The sequence below is a fragment of the Hemicordylus capensis genome, chromosome 14, assembly GCF_027244095.1.
Source record: "Hemicordylus capensis ecotype Gifberg chromosome 14, rHemCap1.1.pri, whole genome shotgun sequence".
In the NCBI taxonomy this organism is placed as follows: Eukaryota; Metazoa; Chordata; class Lepidosauria; order Squamata; family Cordylidae; genus Hemicordylus; species Hemicordylus capensis.
Window position 1 is genome coordinate 14,604,809 of NC_069670.1, and position 20,914 is coordinate 14,625,722.

The 20,914-nt window shown below is 48.8% G+C and overlaps 1 protein-coding gene across 6 annotated transcripts in view; it reads left to right on the forward strand.

The window, feature by feature from the left end:
• The window catches only part of LOC128336998 (protein cornichon homolog 2), a 73,854-nt gene that overhangs the window by 25,659 nt on the left and 27,281 nt on the right, over positions 1-20,914 (forward strand). For all 6 annotated transcript variants that reach the window (XM_053277410.1, XM_053277407.1, XM_053277414.1 and 3 more), the window contains exons 2-6: positions 417-485; positions 9,519-9,566; positions 11,039-11,151; positions 12,389-12,532; positions 13,213-13,228. In XM_053277410.1, coding sequence (XP_053133385.1) covers positions 417-485; positions 9,519-9,566; positions 11,039-11,151; positions 12,389-12,532; positions 13,213-13,228 — 390 coding nt within the window. The remainder of the gene's footprint in view (positions 1-416; positions 486-9,518; positions 9,567-11,038; positions 11,152-12,388; positions 12,533-13,212; positions 13,229-20,914) is intronic.

Consider the following 20,914-nt stretch of genomic DNA (forward strand, 5'->3'; position numbering starts at 1 on the left):
CCACTTTCCTGGTTTCCATCCAGGCCCTCACATCTCTATCTGGCTAGAGTCAGGAAGGCAGATTAAAGGCATACGGTCTAGGCTGTCTGGGGAAGGTGGGTCTTGAGGAGGAAGCCGAAGGAGTGGGGAGAGATGGCCAAACTGTGGCCCCACAAGTAGGGGCTGCATCCTGTGACCTTGCTCCGTGTCTGTTCCCCAAACCGAGACCCCTCCCGCAAGCAAAAATGCAAAACAAACCAACCCCAAATCCTGCTGCAAATAAATAAAGGAATCCAATAAAGGATGTACAAACGTCCTTGATTTCATGAACACCTGCTCTTAGAACTTGCTGATGCTACAGTTTGAGGTTTGCTTCTCGGAACGGCAGGTCCCCGGAATAAGCTGAATTTCTTGCCTCCCTCCTTTCCCCCGGTTAGATCATCGCCTTTGACGAGCTGCGGATGGACTTCAAGAACCCCATCGACCAGGGCAACCCGGCCAGGGCAGTAAGTCAATACATGTCATGTCTGAGGTGTGTCTGTCTCTCTGTGTCCATCCGTTTGTCTCTCCCCTTCCCGTCCCTCCACCCCTGCCCCTTCTCGCACAGTTGCAACCCTGTTTGGTTTGAAAGGAGAGCTGGTCTGGTGGTAGCAAACATGACTGGTCCCCTTCGCTAAGCAGGGTCCTCCCTGGTTGCATATGAAGGGGAGACTAGAAATGTGAGCACTGCAAGCTATTCCCCTAGATGGAGCATCTCTGGCATCATCTCCAAGATAGGGCTGGGAGAGATTCCTGCCTGCAACTTTGGAGAAGCCGCTGCCAGTCAGTGAAGACAATACTGCGCTAGATAGACCAAGGGTCTGACTCAGTATAGGGCAGCTTTCTAGGTTCCTATGAAACAAGCAGAATAGCCCATAGCCCTTGCACCTCGAACCACCCATTTGTGCAGCAGGAGGCGGTGGCAGCCTGCTGAGGTGCGAGAACGAAGCCCTCCTCTGCACGGTTCGGCCGTAGCCTTTTCCTGCATAGGTTCTCTGTTCTAAGACCTCCCTGCAGTCAGGAACGGAGTTGCCTCTGAACACAGCGGAAGGGAGGACCTGTAAGTGGCACCCCTCTCCTGTTCTCCCCAGCGAGGCGGTTCCGTTCTGCTTTCTCGGCATCCTCTCGCCTCGTTTTGCTGCATCGGCAGGCACACGTGGCGTGGACGGCGCGAGCATCTCCTGGCGAGCGGGACGCCGTGGAGTCCAAGGCAAGGCACGGAAGGCCTGGCCCCACATCCCTGACGTAGGCACAGCCCCCTTCCAGAACCGGCCTCTGCAAGCTTTGGGAGTGGCACAGAGGGCAGGGAGGAGGGGAGGTGGCTAGAAGCCCCCTCTCCTCTCCTTTCCTCGTGCTTCTTGCAGGCTTTGCAAAGAGGGCGGAGAGAAGCTCTCCGGACAAAGCTTGCAAGGGCCAGATCTGGCCTACAGAGCAGCGCCGATGTTGTCTTAGCGCCCTGCTGGTGACCCAGAGATCTGCCACCCAACGGCCCTGGACTCGCCTCATGAAAAGGCCGCTCCTGCTAGCAGGAAAGAAAAGGTCTCTGCCCAAGATCATGTATTTATTTATTGTTAAATTTATATACTGCCTTTCATTAAAGCAATCCCAAGGTGGTTTAAAGCAAAAAAAATTTTTTTTAACACAAGATGGTAAAAAAAGACACAATTAAAATATTAAGTGTATTTATGAATAGCCAACTTGAAATCTTCTGCTCTTCCCAGAGCGGCTCCATCCAGGGGAATCGCCTGCAGTGCTCACACTTCTAATCTCCCCTTTAAATGCAACCAGGGGGGACCCTGCTTAGCTAAGGGGACCAGTCAGGGTTGCTACCACCAGACTGGCTCCCCTCTCTCAGTCCAGTACTAGGAACATCGGAAGGGGCCTTTATACTGAGCCAGACCCTTGGTCCATCTAGTATTGTCTGCACTGACCGGGCAGTGTCTCTCTAAGGTTTCGATGACTGATATTTTTATAGACCGCTTTTCAACAAAAAGAGTTCCCAAAGCGGTTTACATAGAAATAAATAAATATAAATAAAATAAATTAAAATTAAAATGGTTTTGGTCTCAAGAATTCTTCCCAGCCCTTCCTGGAAATGCAGGACTGGACCTGGGACATTTTTTTTTGCATGCAGCACCGATGTTCTAATATGGAGCTAAGGCCCCATTTATTCCAGCCATCTCAGATCAAGGGCCTGCCTTTAATCCCACACGATAGCCCTTCATTTTCTTGGGGTCTGCCGCTGAAAATCTAATGGGTCTATTGACCCAAAGCTGCCTCCCTATTTAAAGGGATTCAAGCCAAGGTTATAACGTGCTGAGAGCATTAGACCGTGTGAATGCCTGATCAGGACAAGGATCACAAAGGTATTCCGTGCTGTAGGTTTGGAAAGGGCCCTTTGGGAAAATCAAAACACCCTTCCCCGAAGGAGGTTCGCCTTGAACTGGGCGCCTCCTCGCTGCAGTCATGGCCCATGGGGTGAAGGAGGCAAGCAGGGAGAGGAGGACAAGGGGAGAGTGCAGGAAAAAGCTGATTTTTGAAAGCTGGCAGGGCGGTTGTGATGCAATTGGAGGATGAAAGACGCCTTTCATCAGCCGCTGAAAGAGCACAAAGAAATGGCAGGAGCCGGGAACATTCAGCTGCAGAAATCCTTTGAAATCCCGCCCTGAAAGTGTCGCTCAACACCCTCTTGAAGCAGCAGGGGGAAGCCGCTGCCCCCCCCAGCTCTCTGTGCTGCCTCCCCCGCTCTGTGCCTGCCAGAAGGGCTGCCAATTCGGCAGGCCAGACGATTCGCTGACGCTGGGGGGCTAGAGATGGCCCAGATCCGGGTGGGCGAAGTGGACCCCCGGCTCTTTCCGTCCTGCAGCCTTCGCGTGGATCGTGACACTTGTAAGCTGCTTTTCAGCCGAAGCTCTCGGAGCGCCGTACAACGATACGGCATTAAAACAAACAACCGAAACGAGCAGAAAAGACTTTTTTTAACATATAAAGGCAGAGAAAAACCAACTAGATCTTAGAAGCCTGGGAATAGAAATGTTTCCAGCGCGTGCCAAAAGGAATAAAGAGAAATTGTGGGGGAGGCAACAAGGGACTTTCTTTATTGGGGCGGGCGGTTCTGTCGACTGGGCGCCACAATGATTTCTGGTGACTCTTCGTCTTGCCTCAGATGCCATGGGGGTGGCCTGGAGCAGGGCCCCTAAGGATAATCTGAAAATCCAGGTGAAGCTGCCTTATCCCGAATCAGACCCTTGGTCCATCTAGCTCAGGATTGTCTACACTGACTGGCAGCAGCTCTCCAGAGTTTTAGGCAGGGGTCTTTCCCAGCCCTACCTGGAGACACCAAGAATTAAACCTGGGACCTTCTGCATGCAAGAGCAGGTGGTCTGCAACCGAGTTATGGCCCCATCCCCTATGGCCATCGCCTGCTTTTGTACCCCAGCAACTAGTATTCATAGGTATACTGCTCCTGTACATGAAGTTTCCACATAGTCACTCTTTAACAAAACTTTATGCCACCTTATGGGACAGCGGGAAGGTTGCTGGTTCTTGCTAGGGAGCAAGAGGTTGCTGGTTTGAATCCCTGCTGGTATTTTCCCCAGAAACACCTCTATCAGGCAGCAGCGATATAGGAAGATGCTGAAAGACATCATCTCATACTGTGCGGGAGGAGGCAAAGGTCAACCCTTCCTGTATTCTACCAAAGACAACCACAGGACTCTGTGGGCACCAGGAGTCGACACCGACTCGACCCCACAAATGTATCTTTTAACAAAACTTTACTGAGCTATTGATAGCTATACTAAGTTAAGGTAAAGTGTGCCGTCAAGTCGATTTCAGCTCCTGGCGCCTACAGAGCCCTGGGGCTTTCTTTGGTAGAATACAGGAGAGGTTGACCAACGCCTCCTCCCGCGCAGTATGAGAGGATGCCTTTCAGCATCTTCCTAGATCACTGCTGCTTGATATAGTACCAGCGGGGATTCGAACCGGCAACCTTCTGCTTGTTAGTCAAGCATTCCCCCGCCGCGCCACTGAAGGTGGACGATAGCTATATTACTGCTCTCATTATTACAACCCCGTGCGTGTTTGTGGCACGTTGCAGAGTTTTCTAAGCAAAGCCATCAACAGGTCCTCGCTCCTAATGGGCTTACACTTTATGATAATGGGGAAAATCAGAGGGTAGGGTAGCAAAGAACAGGGATGCTTTTTTGGTGGCGGGCAGGAAGCCACATTTTTACCTCACCATGAATGGCCTGGATAACTTCAAAAGGTCTGCAGCTATTTAACGGTTAATTTGGGTGGGTGCCCAAATGATAGCTCTCTTGCAGATAGGGAGATGTGTTTTGGAAGGAGAATCCAGGACAGGAGGAGACCCAAGGTGGAAAATCAGGAGCATTTCAAGGGTACTGAGCGGCCGCTTGTCGTAGAGGAGAATAAGTAGGTTGAATTCTGGGATGTCCCTGAAACTATGAGTGGTACAGCTGGCATCAAACTGAGGAAGTGGCGAATCTTCTAGGCTGCCCCTCCCGCCCCACAAGTAAAAATAGTTTTGTTTGACCTCAATTCCACTCCTCGCATCTCGGAAGAACGCACGGCACACAGCCAAGGCTGTCCCGGTCTGCAGGAAGGCGTCATCGGGAACGCAAGGGCATCCTAGATCCAGGTTGCTGGTGCCAGAAACGGGGCCTCTCTCCCTTTAAAAGTTGGGCATCGCCAAGAGCCTTCCCAGAGCCTGGTCTAGATTAAGCACACGACACAGCCACCTTGCTGATGCTGCCGTGGTGTGGCCATTGTCTGGACGGAAGACCTCCCAGGCCACCTTTAGGGATGGGGCCGGAGCTCAGTGGCAGAGCATTTGCCTTGCATGCAGAAGGTCCCTGCATGCAGCATTCGATCCCTGGCAGCATCCCTAGGTAGGGCTCGGGAAGACCTCTGCCTGAAACCTTGGAGATGCTGCTGGCAGTCAGTGTAGACAGTATTGTCAGGGCAGCTAATGGACCCCGGGCCCTCAGCAGAACTGCAGGAAGCATGGATCTGGTTTATGGGCCTCTCTGGGGCATGGCTTGGATTTATTTATGAATTTTATATTCTGCCCCTTCGGTCCCAGAGGCGACTTATAAAGTGAATTAAAACTGCAAGAAAATAAAAACATTGCACAGCAATAAAAAAGCGCATAAAAGAATGAAAGAATAGGAAGACTGCAGCCTCCTGCTTAAAAAAAAAAAAAGAAAGAAACATGGTTTCTTTCTGGTTTTTTCGCCCCTTAAAAAAAGCCTAGGGCTGAAGCCAAACTTTGGGCATGAAATTTAGAGGGTGATGGGGTATGGGGTTTCACAGTAGTGGTTATGCGTCTCCGGGTGACTTAGTGGCCACCATGTTCATTTCCCTCAATAAAGTTGTAAAAAAATTTTGGGAAAGCAGTATAGAAGTATATTAAACTCCCCAGAAACAACGCTATGTCGCTGTGTTGCAAAATTCTAAAAGAGGGAAATGGGTGCTAGCTATCTAGAGGAGTGCCCCCATAAGCTGTCCATATCTCCCCCCCCCCCGCATTTCACATCACCCTCAAAATTTCTAAAATGCCTCTCCCATGTTGCCACCTACAAATGGGGTGATGAAAGTGACGTGTCGGATTTTGACTCAGTCTGATAGGCCCTGAAAAGGGTTCTTTGGAGCCAGGGTGGTGTAGTGGATAGAGTGTTGGATTAGGACTGGGAAGACCCGAGTTCAAATCCCCGTTCAGCCATGAAACTCTCTGGGTGACTGTGGGCTGGTCACCTCTCTCTCAGCCTAACCGACCTCACAGGGTTGCTGATAAATATAACCATGTACACCGCTTTGGGCTCCTTGGAGGAAGGGCCCATATAAATGTTAAACCAGAAGTAGATAGTCCACCGAGTGTGCTATCAGTGTACATTATGAATATATATGACCAATATTTATATACTGCTTTTCAACAAACGTCCCCAAAGCGGTTTACATAGATATAAATAAATACATAGATATAAATAAATACAATGGCTCCTTGTCCCCAAAGGGCTCCCAGTCTAAAAAATGAGTATGAGATAGACACCAGCAAAAGCCACTGGAGAGATGCCATGCTGGGGATGGATAGGGCCAGTTGCTCTCCCCCTGCTAAAGAAAGAGAATCAGCACTTTAAAAAGGTGTCTCTTTGCTCAGTTAGCAGGGGTCAAGGTGCCGGGGGCTTTGAATTTGGCCCAGAAATGTATCGGTAGCTAATGAAGTTGGAATAGTGTCAGAGTCGAATGCTCTGGAGTGTGAAGAGACCCGTCTCTGCCCCAAAGCGCTTGCAGTCTAAAAGTCGACAAACAGAGGCAAGCAGAAATGGAGAGAGACCGTAGACTTAGAAGGAATGGTTCTAGACTCTAGCCAGTCTGTCTTCAGAAATATTGCCACTTATAAAAAGAGGGGCGCCCTGCTCTCCAAGTCCGGAAGAACAGAGTGTGGGTCAGAGCGGGAGGTGTATGAATGGAATCGCAGCCTTGACCTTCCGGACGATGCAGGGTCAGGATTTCAGGGCCAGCAGCCGAGGCTTACAAAATAATTACTGCCAATTAGTTAAAAATACAATTTCTGGATTAAGGGCTGCAAACCAGATAAGGCAGCGTGCTGGATAAATACGATTTTGAACTGTTCATTATCCCCGGTTGCTGGCAGATGTATTCCCCACACGCTTGGCGGATTACATGGTGCCTTGCTTTCGAGACGACCGCTCAACATGCGGTCTCTACTCCAACCGCCTTTGACTGGGATTGCTTGGTTGTAGTGCAAAGGGAGGAAACCAGCACCTGGTCAATTCCACGTCTCTTTTGCCAGGGATTCGTGGTGTCTGTCAGTTAATGAACTAAGCCTCTGCCTTATTTGCTTATGCCCTTTTAAAGGAACATAGGAAGCTACCATATACTGAGTCAGACCACTGGCCTACCTAGCTCAGTATTGTCTTCACAGACTGGCAGCAGCTTCTCCAAGGTTGCAGGCAGGGATCTCTCTCAGCCCTCTCTTGGAGATGCTGCCAGGGAGGGAACTTGGGACCTTCTGCTCTTCCCAGAGCGGCTCCATCCCCTGAGGGGAATATCTTCCAGTGCTCACACATCACGTCTCCCATTCATATGCAACTAGGGTGGACTCTGCTTAGCGAAGGGGACAAGTCATGCTTGCTACCACCAGACCAGCTCTCCTCCCAGAAATCTTTGAGTGGGGGCGGGCAGAAATCTGTCCACTATAGTTTGTAAAAAGCAATTTAAGACACTCTGGTCAGCCTCACACTCCAGCTTTTATCTGATTTAGCTTTTGCGGTGCATTATTGCCTCTAGCCTACCCTGACTTTTCGTGTGAGGTATAGGTGTAATTAATAGCAATTAATGAATGACACAAGGCTTTTTATTAATGATTTGTGCAGCAACATCTGCAGTTGTGTGTGTTTGCTTGTCATATTTGTAAGCCACCTAACATATCTCTTTCTAGACGGTGTACGTTGCTTTAAAAATATAGGGGGAAAACAATTAAAGGAGTCTTAAAATGTTTTTCGCTCAGGAGATGTTTTCCCTTGAAGCCTAAGAAAACAGGTGCATGTATAATATTTATATACATCTTTACATTCTCAGAGAGGTTTATTTAGCAGAAGAAATTTGGGGATGGGAAAAGAGTTTCCCCCAAAGGGCCTCTAAAAAGAAACAGAAACAGCCTCTGGAGAGTTGCTTTGCTCGGCTGAAGGAGACCACGGCTCTGCTGCTACTAAACGGAAGAGAACCACCACTCTAAAAGGTGCTTAGCGCCATTTTGAGAAGGTGCCCTTGGCCTGGTCTGCAGGAGCCACTTAATAAGGCCGACCTTTGCCTGAGGGGGGCTGCTCATTTATTCTTTATGGAGCATCTATCCACCAAAAAATGCTGCAAAGCCTCTTTTCAATTGTAGAGCATCTGCTTTGCATACAGAAAGTCCTTGGTTCAATCCCTGGAAGCATCATCAGGTAGGGCTGAGAGAGAGTCCAGCCCGAAACCTTGGAGAAGCCGCTGCCAGTCAGTGTAAAGGGTTACTGAGCTAGGTGCCTTTATACCAGCTTCGGCTGATATGCCAGCTGCGTCCGTTTCTTGAGACGAACGACCTCAAAACGGTGGTACATCTGCTGGTAACTTCTAGGCTGGACTACTGCAATGCGCTCTATGTGGGGCTGCCTTTGTACGTAGTCTGGGAACTGCAGTTGGTCCAGAATGCAGCAGCCAAGTTGGTCTCTGGGTCATCTAGGAGAGACCATATTACTCCTGTGTTGAAAAAAACTACACTGGTTGCTGATATGTTTCCGGGCAAAATGCAAGGTGTTGCTTATTACCTTTAAAGCCCTAAACAGCTTAGGCCCTGGGTATTTAAGAGAACGTCTTCTTCGCCATGAGCCCCACCACCTGCTAAGATCATCTGGAGAGGTTCGTCTGTGGTTGCCGCCAACTCGTTTGGCGGCTACCCAGGAACGGGCCTTCTCCGTTGTTGCCCCGGACTTTGGAATGCGCTCCCTCTTGAAATAAGAGCCTCCCCATCTCTGGCAACCTTTAAAAAGGCACTGAAGACACATTTATTCACCCAGGCTTTTAATTAGATTTATAGTTTTAATATTTTTAATGTTGGGCTTTAAGTGATTTTAATTGTTTAAATGATTTTAATTGTTTAAATGATTTTAATTGTTTAAATGATTTTAATTGTTTAATTGGTTTAATGTTTAAATGATGTTAATTGAAAACCGCCCAGAGACGCAAGGTTTGAGTGGTATAGAAATATGTTGAATAAATAAAAAATAAATGAATAGGCGGGCTGAGGGTCTGTCTCTGTATAAGGCAGCTTCTTGTGTTCTGTGTGACAGACTATTGGAGAGAACGGGACAAAATACTGCCAACTGGGTTTTATCTATTTAGGATGATGATTTTACATAGCATCTACTAGAGGACTAAGGTGCTTTACAAAAACCGATTACTGTATTTACCTGTATCCAAGACTAGGTTTTTTTCCAAGTGCTTTGGTGTTAGAAACTGGGGGGCTGTCTTAAATGTAGGGTCCTCTTCCTTTTTGGTAAATAGTAAAACCTTTATTTAACCCATAATTTTAAAGGGGTTGTCTTAAATTCAAGGTCATCTTCTATTGGGGTAAATACGGTAATCATTCTCTGCCCCAACTGTGTTACAGGGGGAGTTGAGAAGGAGGGTGTGTAAAATGCTTTCAGATCTTCATGTTGGGTCGTTGCCAAGTCCTCTTCCTCCTAGACACTTAAATCTATTTGTGCGTTTCCTAGCTTCGTAAGGCATAGGGGGAAAAAGCTTGATGTTTTTCTAAGCTCTTGTTCTGCCCACTGTATAATCCCTACGGAAGTATTTAATGCTGCTTGATTATGTTCCTATGAATGCAACCCCTCCTCCCCCTCCTCCTCCCCCGCCCCGTCTTGCCCACTTCCTACTGTAGCAATGAGACTCCAATTTTGCCCCGTTTTTCCACACAGAGAGAGAGATTGAAAAACATTGAACGCATCTGCTGCCTCTTGAGAAAGGTGAGTTTCCTTGAGCCTCTCTTCACCCCCGTTTACCCTTCTCCTCTGAATAGTCTTTCTTAGGACTGCGAGGTCCGGGGTTCTTCTGGAGCGTCCTTGCACCCCAGAGAGGAGGTCCCTTGAGGGGCTTAGAGGAGTTCACTATTCAGATTAACAATGCATACCACTTGCACATCATCATCAGCAACAACAACAAATGTTATATTCCACTTTTCAACAAAAGTTTCCAAAGCTGTTTACATAGAGAAATAATAAATAAATTAACCCACAGAAGAGCCTTGACGCTAGCCCGGATGGATGTGTTGCTGCCCTCTGTGGTATTAGAGGGTCGATTTAGGAGGGTTCCTTTTTTGGAGAGATTGTGTCCTTGTGGGGATGGCGATGTTGAAACAGTCGGTCATGTGTTTTTGTATTACAGCAACTCAAGTATAGGCTGAGAAACAGTTACTGTCCTGTGTAAATGATGGCCAACATCCTGCCTAAGACTGCAATTGTGAATGAGCTCGCTGCTTGTGCCAAAGCTGCAGCCTGCGTTCCTGACTCGTGTTGGGTTAGTGAAATCGTATTCGCGCATGTGCAGTCGAATGCACAGCCTGTGCCACACCTCATAGTCTACTCTGAAATAAATGGGAACTCAGTGGAAATTACTCCCAGGTAACTGTGTATAGGATTGCACCAGTCTCCATTAATCCAGCACTGTTCGTCAGGATGGTTCCAAGTTCCCTCCCTGGCAGCATCTCCAAGATAGGGCTGAGAGAGATTCCTGCCTGCAACCTTGGAGAAGCCGCTGCCAGTCTGTGAAGACAATACTGAGCTAGATAGACCAAGGGTCTGATGTCAGGAAGACTATGGCAGCTTCCTATGTTCCTACATGACACATGGGGCCCTAGCTCAGTGGTAGAGCATCTGCTTTGCTTTTTTTTTTTTTAGGAGAGGAGAGCTGGTCTTGTGCTAGCAAGCATGACTTGTCCCCTTAGCTAAGCAGGGTCTGCCCTGGTTGCATATGAAAGGGAGACTAGAAGTGTGAGCACTGGAAGATATTCCCCTCAGGGGATGATGGAGCCCCTCTGGGAAGAGCAGAAGGTTCCAAGTTCCCTCCCTGGCAGCATCTCCAAGATAGGGCTGAGAGAGATTCCTGCCTGCAACCCTGGAGAAGCCGCTGCCAGTCTGAGTAGACAATACTGAGCTAGGTGGACCAATGGTCTGACTCAGTATATGGCAGCTTCCTATGTTCCTATGTTGGGCGTCATTCACCCAGGCCAGCCACTGTTTCTTGGCCTATACATGAGTCGCTGTGAGAATCAAAGGGAGAGGATAATATGTGTGCCTCCCTGATCTCCTCGGAGGAAAAGCGGATAAACGTACGATAAATAAACCAGCTTAAGTCTGGAGTGTTAAAATAATCTGCCTGTCACCGTCGTTCGTTGGGTGTCCCCGCGGAGTGCTGATGATTGGGAGTGTTTTCCTTGCAGCTCGTGGTTCCAGAATATTCCATTCATGGTCTTTTCTGCCTGATGTTTCTCTGTGCAGCCGAATGGGTGACTTTGGGTCTCAACATCCCACTGCTTTTCTACCACTTATGGAGGTGAGATTGAGCTCTGATGGCCTGTTATTAGTTTACAGAGGTAGCTCCTTCTGCTTCTGCAGGTACCTTTGCTTCACTGAGCTCATTATTGTCTGCACGGATCGGGACCGGTCAGGGCCTGTCTTTCCCCCTTCGCCTCTTTGAGTGGGGCATTTTCCTAGTTTTAGCAGTGCTCCAGTCAGCAATGGAGTTCTCTTCTTTCTGCAGGGGGTCTTTCTGGGCTGGTCCAGTTGGGATGAGGATGTGGCAGGATGCAGCACTAACTAGTAAAGATTCTGGTTTTGCCTTTCAAAAACCAGAGGTTAATTACTGTAGCTCTGTGGTTATTTGAGAAGCACATTAATATCCCGCGTCACCTATTTGGTGGTGGAGAAACAACCATGCACCCCGCTCTGGGCTCCTTGGAGGAAGGGCGGGATATAAATGTAATGAAATCAATCAATCAATAAAATATTATGGGACCCCGCATTAACAGCCGGGTTTTTATAGGGGTGAGGTTGGGGAGAGGCTGAACATCTGGTCTCAAAACTGAGTCATTCTCATTGTGGAAGGAAGGATGCTTTACATGGTCGGAGGCACTCTTTTCTCCAAGCTGCAGTGGGTTTCAGGAAAGACACACCATATTTAGAACTCCCGGATTCCGGGTCTTCAGAACTGGGTGTTTAGCCGAAGTATTGTTTTAAAAACAAACACAAACCACCCCGCCCACCAAAACAGGGTTTTAAAAAACAAAAACAGTTTTAGCTGTGAAATTTGACCTGTCTGCAAGACATAAATAGCCTGAGGGGATCGTTATGTTTCCCTGCATTGGGACCAACCTGTTAGGCTACTGAGATTATAGTCTATTCCTGAACATCTCTGGAGACTTGAAGTTCTGGTCCTGGAAATTGCTGTTCCAAGGAGCTTGTGGGGGTGAGGGTGAGTGGGGAGAGGAAAGAGAGAGATTGTCCTTCTCCGGCCAAAGATAATTGTGCAGGCTGAAACCCTGGCCTTGAAATCTGGTTTCAGCCCTGGCTCAGAATCTAGCCTCTCCTGTAATCCCCCAACCCAGAAATGTTTAAGGGTACATTTGGAGAGGCCATTATAAAGGCAATGCTGAACAGCAAACTCCTAAATAGCTAAATGTATAGGGAAGAAGTCTGGGACATCCCTGAAGCTCTTGTAGGCTCCTCCCTGTCGATATGGCCATGGCTTCCCTTCTCGGGAGTCCTCACCCAGCTGTTTTCTCCCTCTCCAGGTACTTTCACCGCCCGGCAGATGGCTCGGAGGTGATGTATGATGCCGTCTCCATCATGAACGCAGACATCTTAAACTATTGCCAGAAGGAGTCATGGTGCAAACTGGCCTTTTACCTGTTGTCATTCTTCTATTACTTGTACAGGTAAGTCGGTTTTGGATTTGAAGATCATTTTACGTGTTAGATCTGGCAAGCGAAGGTTGGTGCATATGTGAACTATGAGGCAATCTTGGAAAACCATGTTAAGAACACAGTGATGGGGACAACCTAGAGGAAGGAAGGCTGCTCCACAGTGGGTAATGGTTTTGCATGGGGAATGGATGCTGTCGCTACTTGTTTTTTGCAGGGGGTGGGGGCAGGAATCCTGTGGAAGCCAGATCCCTAGCTAGCACATCTATTCTTTGGTAAACTGCATGTTCCTGCACTCAAGCCACTGGGCATTGAGTTGCTTGCCCACTCTATCAGCTCTGCAGAAAAGCAGTGAAAACTCAAGAGGATTGAAAGGTTCATTGTCTGTAAGAGGCATTCCCCCATCTTTCCCAGGAAAGAATGCCTCTTCTAAAGTGGTCCATTCTGAAATGGATCCATGTGCATCTAAAAACAAATAGTATATATGGGTTTTTCTCCCTCCAAAACTATTACTTTGGTTGCAGTAATTTGTGCAGATTTGATATTTCAACGTTCCTATCGTAGTTGTTGCAAATGGGCCGTTAGTCTAAATGCGGATCTTTCTTTGCTGTTTGTGACTTTACTCTGGTGACGCTTCTTTTCTTCCTTCCTGTCTCTCTTTTTTTCTCCTTTTCTCTCCATGCTGTGCCACCCAGTATGGTTTATACGCTGGTGAGTTTCTAACACAGTCATTTGAGGTGGGGGGGAGATCCTTAAGTTGGTCCTAGCCATTTCTTTGGGATGCGCCCCTCCTGGACTATGACGGCAACACTCTTAAGACTGTGGCGGGGTGGGATGGACCCACAACAGGCCTGAGGCCACGTGTCTGAAGCCGATAACGCTGCAAGATTTTCTATCCTGGCTGCCTTGGACACTGAAACTTTGCTGCCTCATATCGGATGGGGGCTGCTAAACCACCCCCCACTGCCTTGTTCCAGCCCCAGGAATAATGCCCGTTGGTTCTGTGTTTTGGAGAAGCAACTCTTCCTGATTTCTGCCTGTGGACATCCTGGTTGTATTTCTTGTGAAAAATTTGTCCGGGGGGTGGCCTTTAGCAAGTGTTGGGGGTGAGGGGGGCAGTGTATTGGGGTCTGGAGGGTTGCAACTAGATTCTCTCCAGCATAATTAACTCCAGATTTCGGGGGTGACCTGGCTGGGCGGAGATCTCCATCCTCTACTCCTTTAGGAGGTTTTGTTTTTTTAAATGGAAAAAGCTGGGGAGAAGGACACTCCCCTCCAACATCCTTCCCTAACCCCCTCCCCTGGAGTGGTCCTCAGGATATGACCTGGCCCTTGATTTGATTTTTTATTTTATTTTATTTTATTGTATTGTATTGTAAGTGTGGTGGTGTTCGTTTCTCGGAAGGAGAAGAAAAATCTTGAATACAAATTCGGGCAGGGCGGCCATTTTGTAAGTGTCAAAAAAGAAAAAAGAAAAACGGTTCGCTGGGGAATCGGGGAGGTGGGGAACGAATGCCGAAATGTCCCCCTCCCAAAGACGGCTCAGTCGGTGGGAAATGGCTGTAATTCAGTATGCGCGGCGGCGGCCTTTTTTCTGAATTGCTGAATGTTCTTGGATGGAGAAGGGATGCAGAGGCTGGAAGTGGCGGGGGTACTCTGTTGTCATGGAAACGCACAGGCCTCGCTCTCCTTTTTGCACAAGCCTCTGTGTCCTCAGGCCTCGCTCCTGGCACATGGGAGCGAAGCGAGAGGTTTGGGTTGCATCCCCTCTTGTGGGAGTCGGAGCCTGTATCGATGTAGACTTGCCACCACCGTTGTGGGTTGTTTTTTTTTTTTTGCTTTGGTTAAGAGGAAGAGGGGGAAAGCAGCAACAAAACAGCCAGGGTTAACAAATGCAAAACAAGAACGCTCAAGTATTGCCTTCTTAGATCAGACCAAAAGCCCATCTCTCTTGAGCGTCCGGTTCTCTGTAGACTGCTCCTGAATATGGAGGCTCCATTCTGGACTATCATGGCTATTAGTTCCAGAAGAGCCCTCAGGTCAGGCCAAGGCCCCATTCTAATTTGGCCTTCTGTTCTCAACAGCGGCCCCAGGGCAGATGTTTCTAGGAAGCAGAACACGGAGGCCACAGCTGTTAGATTTTGTTTTTTGTTTTCGCTTGCAGCATCCAATACTCAAGGGGTAGACTGCAGCTGGACATGGAGGCTCTATTTAGCCAAGGTGGCATTGCAACCATCAATAGACCTATCCTCCTCTCTGAATTTGCTGAATCTGTTCTGCTTCTTTAAAAAGCCATTTTAAAACATGTACGTTTGGAGAATTCTCGGCTAGATTTTGTTGGTTGTTGAGCAGGAGATGATTGGGGAGGCCTCTCGGCAGGCCAGAAGTCCCACTGTCTCGGCTTGTGGTCCTTCCTGCATCTTTGAACTGAAAAAATCGATGTGCCATTAGAATGCTTAATGAGCCTTTGGAAGGGAACTGTGTCGTACTCTTCTGTTCTCCAGAGGGATTCTGTATCCAAATATTATTATTTTTATAATAGCCACATATTTCCCCCAAACAATTTAAGCTAGGCCTTGTTTGTTTTTAGGGGCCTGTTTCTTAATGATGTTTTCTACAAGGGGGGAAAGGGTGGGGGGGCAGTCACGATCCAAAGAAAGTGAATCTGTGCTTAGCAGGACTTACTTCTCTGGATTGGGGCCATGAAGTGGTAATCCTTTCTCTGACTCTTAGCCTTTGGGTGGACTTGGTTGTCTTTGAATTAATTATTCATAAATGATAATTAATTTGAGACAATATTCCCCCCCACAAAGTAATTATATCTCTAGTCAGAGCTGTGGCAACAGGGGTCCCTTGTATGGTGGACTTCTTCAGACAGGTTAATTACTCAAAACTGAGGTGCTCCAAGGCTCCAACCTGGCTCTGGCCAGTTAACGGTGCTCTGTATGTGCTCAGAGGCACTCTTGCCAGCATTATTGAATACTGTTTTATAGAAAAGCAGGGTAGAAATCTTACTAAATACACTGAATAAATCCTTATTTACTTCACAAGAAGCCTTGACTATAGCTTTTGGGGCTAGAGTTGCCAGCTGACCAGGAAAAGAACAGCCTGGCCTGCTCCTGTGTCTTAACAGCCGCTTGAGCCACAGAAGTCAGAAGGTGAACCTTCTGACGGCCGTGCCGAGAAGCATTATTCCTAGCGAAAATCTGCAGGCCAACCTGCTGCGAAAGGCAGAGGAACAGGGGCCTGTAAAAGAAGTTGGCAGCCTTATTTGGGGACCCTGGTTCCAATGCTTGCTATATGCTCTGACAACCTGCTTCTCTTTGACTCTTTTCTGACTGCATAAGTCATAGCCCACTGGGGCATTTGTAGAAATTTGGTTGTTTTGAAGTCCATCCTTATGGGTAGTAGAAATGGGAAATCCCACCCTCTGGCTTAACTTCTGACATCTGGGAAGATTGGGGGTGGGGGGGGTGGAGGGACCATCACCCTTCCTCCCTGGTAGCATTCATTCCTATGCTCCTTTACTTCCTTTTTGTTTGTTTTTATTCTGATGGACCCCTATTTTACCCCTCTCCAGGGGACTATTGTATAAAGAAACCATGCTGGAAACTGAAAAGAGAGGGGGGAAATCATTTGACTGTGGTTGAATACTTCTGATCTGTGCCATTTGGGGTGGAAATGGGAGAGCAAAACAGGAGGGGTGTGTACAGTGCAGAGAGCTTTCCCCTTCGCTAGCATTGCCAGCTGATCCCAGCCAGGCCTGCTCTTCTGCTTAACAGCAGCTTGATCAGAGTAAGTCGAGAGAACGCAAAGTGCTTCCCACATGTGAGCGTGTCATGATCCTTAAAAGGTGGGTCTTTAAAAAGAGGGATTTGAAGGGAGAGGGAAGGGTGGGGTCGTGGTGCAAGATTCCTGGGAGTGCCGGCCCGGGCCTACAGGGCAGGAATGGTTGTAATAAGAACAGCCCTGCTGGATCAGGCCCAAGAAGGGCCATCTAGTCCAGCATCCTGTTTCATACCGTGGCCCATCGGATGCCTCTGGGAAGCCCGCAGGCAAGAGGTGAGGGCATGCCCTCTCTCCCGCTGTTGCTCCCCTGCAACTGGTCTTGAGAGGCATCCTGCCCCTGAGGCTGGAGCTGGCCTATAGCCACCAAAACAATCCTTTAGGAAGACTCCAGAATTGTGCCCCACATCTGTTTAGGATGGACTACTCATACACTGTAGGAGACCCTGGGAGGCTGCGTCTGTTCTTGCCCAGATGCAGTATTCCTGAGTCCCAAGGAGGATTAGGGACATGGAAAGCTGCCACACAGAGTCAGACCCTTGGACCACCTCGCTCAGGATCGTCTACACTGATCGGCAGCAGCTTCTCCAAGCTTTCAGGCAGGAGTCTTTCCCAGCCCTACCTGGAGATGCTGCCAGGGACTGAACCTGAGACCTTCCACATGCAAAGCAGATGCTCCACCAGTGAGCTACAGCCCCATCTGAGAGCCTCTTGTGGTCAGATTTGCTTTGCAGTATCAATCCTGACTGAGAAGGTAAAAAAAATGCAAACCACTTTCCTCTCACAAGGGGCCAGCTAGCCTAGAAAAACCTTTGCCCCACAGGCAATCCCTGCAGCGGCTGAGACCTCCGCTTGATTGGAAAGAGAGCACAAATCAATTTTATCCATCCAGGTGGGTCTCTCTCCTCTCCCTTGCATGCCCCCCTGGAACCCAGGTGCTCTGCCCCAAGGCAGAATCAGCACCGTGCCTTCTCACCGCTCTCCTGCAACCTCGGAGAAAGAGTGCAGCTGAGGCCTTATTGCCTAGAGCACACCTTTCCGCCTTTGGGATGGAGGAACTGGATATGGCTTCTGCTTATTCCGTCCGCCTAGCGTGAAACAAAATTCAAAGTTGAACAGTTGAGCAGCAAGGGGAGCCGTATCTCCCTTGTGGAAGGAGCAGAGCTTATAACATGGGGGTGGGGGTGGTTAATCCTCAAACCCAGATTTAAACACCAAAACACTTAACAGGCATTTTTGACCCACCTTTATTGACCAGCAGAACATTCCAGGGCAATGAATAACAGAAACCCATTTTGTGCAAAGAAAACTTGCACCCTAGCATGAGAATCCCACACCCATGCAGAACACACAGAGAGAGAATGTTTCCTCGTTACAAAACGTTCTGACCCAGTAGTCCAACTGGGTCAGCATTGTCTTCACTGACTGGCAACATCTCTCCAGGATTTTCAGACAGGAGTCCCTCTCCCTTTACGGGTTACACAGCCGGTGTGGTTAGGGGTAGGGGAGACCCAGTTTGAAACCCCCACCCAGCCGTGAAGCTCACTGGGTGACCACGGGCCAGTCGTTCTCTCTCAGCCTGGCCTACCTTGCAGGGTTGTTGTGAGATAAAGCACGGCAGGGGAGAATCCTGAGCGCCTTAGAGGCAAGGAAGGTCCTGCAGAATAGTGCTCAGGGTTGAATCTGGGACCTCCAAAGCATGTGCTGAACCTCTGAGCTGCAGCACCTGTCTGATCCGTCCGACGTTTTCGTGCAGAGCTCTCTCTCTGCAGCTCAGTTACTAGACCGTGCGTGCGTGAGAGAGCACTAGGCATACAGGAATTATGTATGAAAGTGTTATGAATGGGTTTGTGTGAGAGCAAAGGGAGAACAAACAGGGACTACATCACCCACAACCCCACCCATGAATGTATGCAGCTCTCCGCTTGTAAAAGTTACAAAATTAAATTTGAAGTGTTTTGAAGGTTGCCAGCATATCCTTCCTTCCTCGGGCCCCCATTCCTTCTCCTTCTGTTCTCAGGGCTAAACATAGCCTGTTCTTTTCAGCTTTTCCTTCGACGCATATTGTTCCAGACGCCTGGTATTTTTCCTCTCCCGGCTGCAAGCACTTCCCTGGCTGCCTGTTGCTTCCTTGCTTTCCCCCTTTCATTCGCGACGCCATCAACAGGGCACAGTTACTCGGGGAGGCAAGCCCCTCCACTGCGTCCCAGGCGCCCAGACCCTGAGGATCAGCCCCATGGTGCTAAATCAAAAATTAAACATGCTTGCATTCCTGCCTCAGAGCACCTGGTGTCGGAGATGCGAAAGAGACACGGCCATGGGCTGGGGAAGGGAGTAAGGAAAAGGGGCCTTGTGCACATATGTATTGAACATAACATAAACAAAGCCCTACTGGATCATCCCAGCATCCTGTTTCACACAGTGGCCCACCAGATGCCGTTGGAAGCCGACAGGCAGGAACTGAGGGCATGCCCTTCCTCCTGCTTTTACTCCCCTGCAGTTGCTACTCAAGAGGCATCCTGCCTTTGAGGCTGGAGGTGGCCTATAGCCCTCTGACTAGTAGCCCTTGATAGACCTCTCCTCCATGAACGGATCCCCTTCTTCAAGCCATTCAGGCCGTTGGCTGGCACCACATCTTGTGGCAGGGAATCCCACAAGTTGATTATGCATCATGTGAAAAAAATTCCTCGGTTGGTCCTAGATTTCTTGGCCATCAATTTCATGGGATGACCCCTGGTTCTAGTGTGATGTGTGAGAGAGAAGAATTTCTCGCCATCCACTTTCTCCACACCATGCATGATTTTATTAGACCTCTATCATGTCTCCCCACAGTCGTCTTTTTTTCTAAACGAAATAGCCCCATTGTGGCCTGGAGACAGGGTTGGCCCATTCATGAGGCATGGTGAGACAGAAGCCTCGGGGGGAGGCCGCAGGAAATGACCCCCACACCCCCACTTCTGCCACCTGTGTAGCTCTTTAGGATCCCTCTGACCCATACAAGCTTTGCAAGGAGTGCGTGTGCATGCTGGCAACCATCCCTCCTCCCTGCCCCCACCCCCCACCTTGGGTACAAAGCCTGACACACACACCCCTTCTTTAATATAGGTGAGTTTTGTAGTTGTGGAAGTGGTGGAGAGAGAGAGCAGGATACATCCAGCTAATAAACAAGGCCTCTCTGCTTGAAATCATAAGACAGGTCAAAGACATTAACTCCAGGAACCTAGGAAGCTGCCATCTACTGAGTCAGACCCTTGGTCGATCTAGCTCAGTATTGTCTTCACAGACTGGCAGCGGCTTCTCCAGCTTCTTCTTCTTCTTGCAGGCAGGAGTCTCTCCCAGCTGGAGTGGGGGGGAGTGTGTGTGTGTGTATGTGAGAGAGAAAGCAAGTCTCGAGTGAGCTGGAAGCAGACGTGCTACCCACACAGCATTTATGGTGTTTCTCAAGCACGCCGTACTGAAATCCATTAAGCAGCTCCATGCAACAAATATTCTCTGCGTCTTGCTCCCCCTCCATGATGACATGGAAAGAATACCAACCCGTTTCACAGGCTGGTGGCACATATTACCGAGAGGGTGAGTGCTCCCAGCTGACGATCACCAGTCGGGCACAATCGTCCCCAACCAGGGTCCCTCCAGATGCTACTTGACTACAACTCCCATCAGCCCCCCCCCTACAATTTATTGTGACTGGGGATGCTGGGAGTTGTAGTTGGGCAACATCTGGAGGAACCACTGGGTTAGTTTCCTGCCCACCCTTTCTTGGCGTAACCTACCTCACAGGAGGGAAGCACCTTCTATGCGATCTTGAGTTCTTCGGAGGAAGAGTGGATAGAAATGCAACCCGTGAGACCAGCACCGGGAATCTGGGGGCAGGTGTTACGACAGTCTTGGGGTAGCAAGCATGATGCCCCCTTTGCTAAGCAGGGTGCACTTGGTTTGTATTTGGATGGGTAACTGCATGTGAGCGCTGTAGGAGAGAGGGCCACAGCTCAATGGAAAACCATCAGCCCGCTTGCACACAGGTCCCAGATTCACTCCCTGGCAGCCTCCCGAAATAGGATGCTTGAAACCTTGGAGTGTCGCTTCCAGTCCATGCAGACAATACTGAGCGAGGTGAACCAGTGCCTGACCCAGTATGAAGCAGCTCCTTATGTTGTTCCTAAAGCTATTTTTTTTAAAGTTATCCCACTTCTATGTGCTTCGTACAGTATTTAGTCCCTGTTCAGGGGCTTTCAGAAGTGATAACTACGCTGCAAGAACTCCTAAAGAGAATTCCACCAGCCGTCATCAAAGCACCATCTGCCTACCCCCTTTTTTTGGTAAAAACTCCCACAATACTGTCGCTTCTATAGGGAAAGGCAAGGTTAAATGAGGTTACGTTGACAAGTCAATTTCACTTTTTTTTTTTGGCCCTCTGCAACTGCAAAGGAAAAAGAGCCTTGTACACCTCTCATTCTCCGCCTCGCCAAAAGCAGTGTGTGTATCACGCAAGCCGCACACTTTTATTAGAAAAAGTGAAATTAACAGACACCACCCCCTCTGCCTTCACCTCGGCAGGCCTGCTAGGGTTGCCAAGGGCAAACCAAGGGCCTCAATTATTCTAGCTTCTTG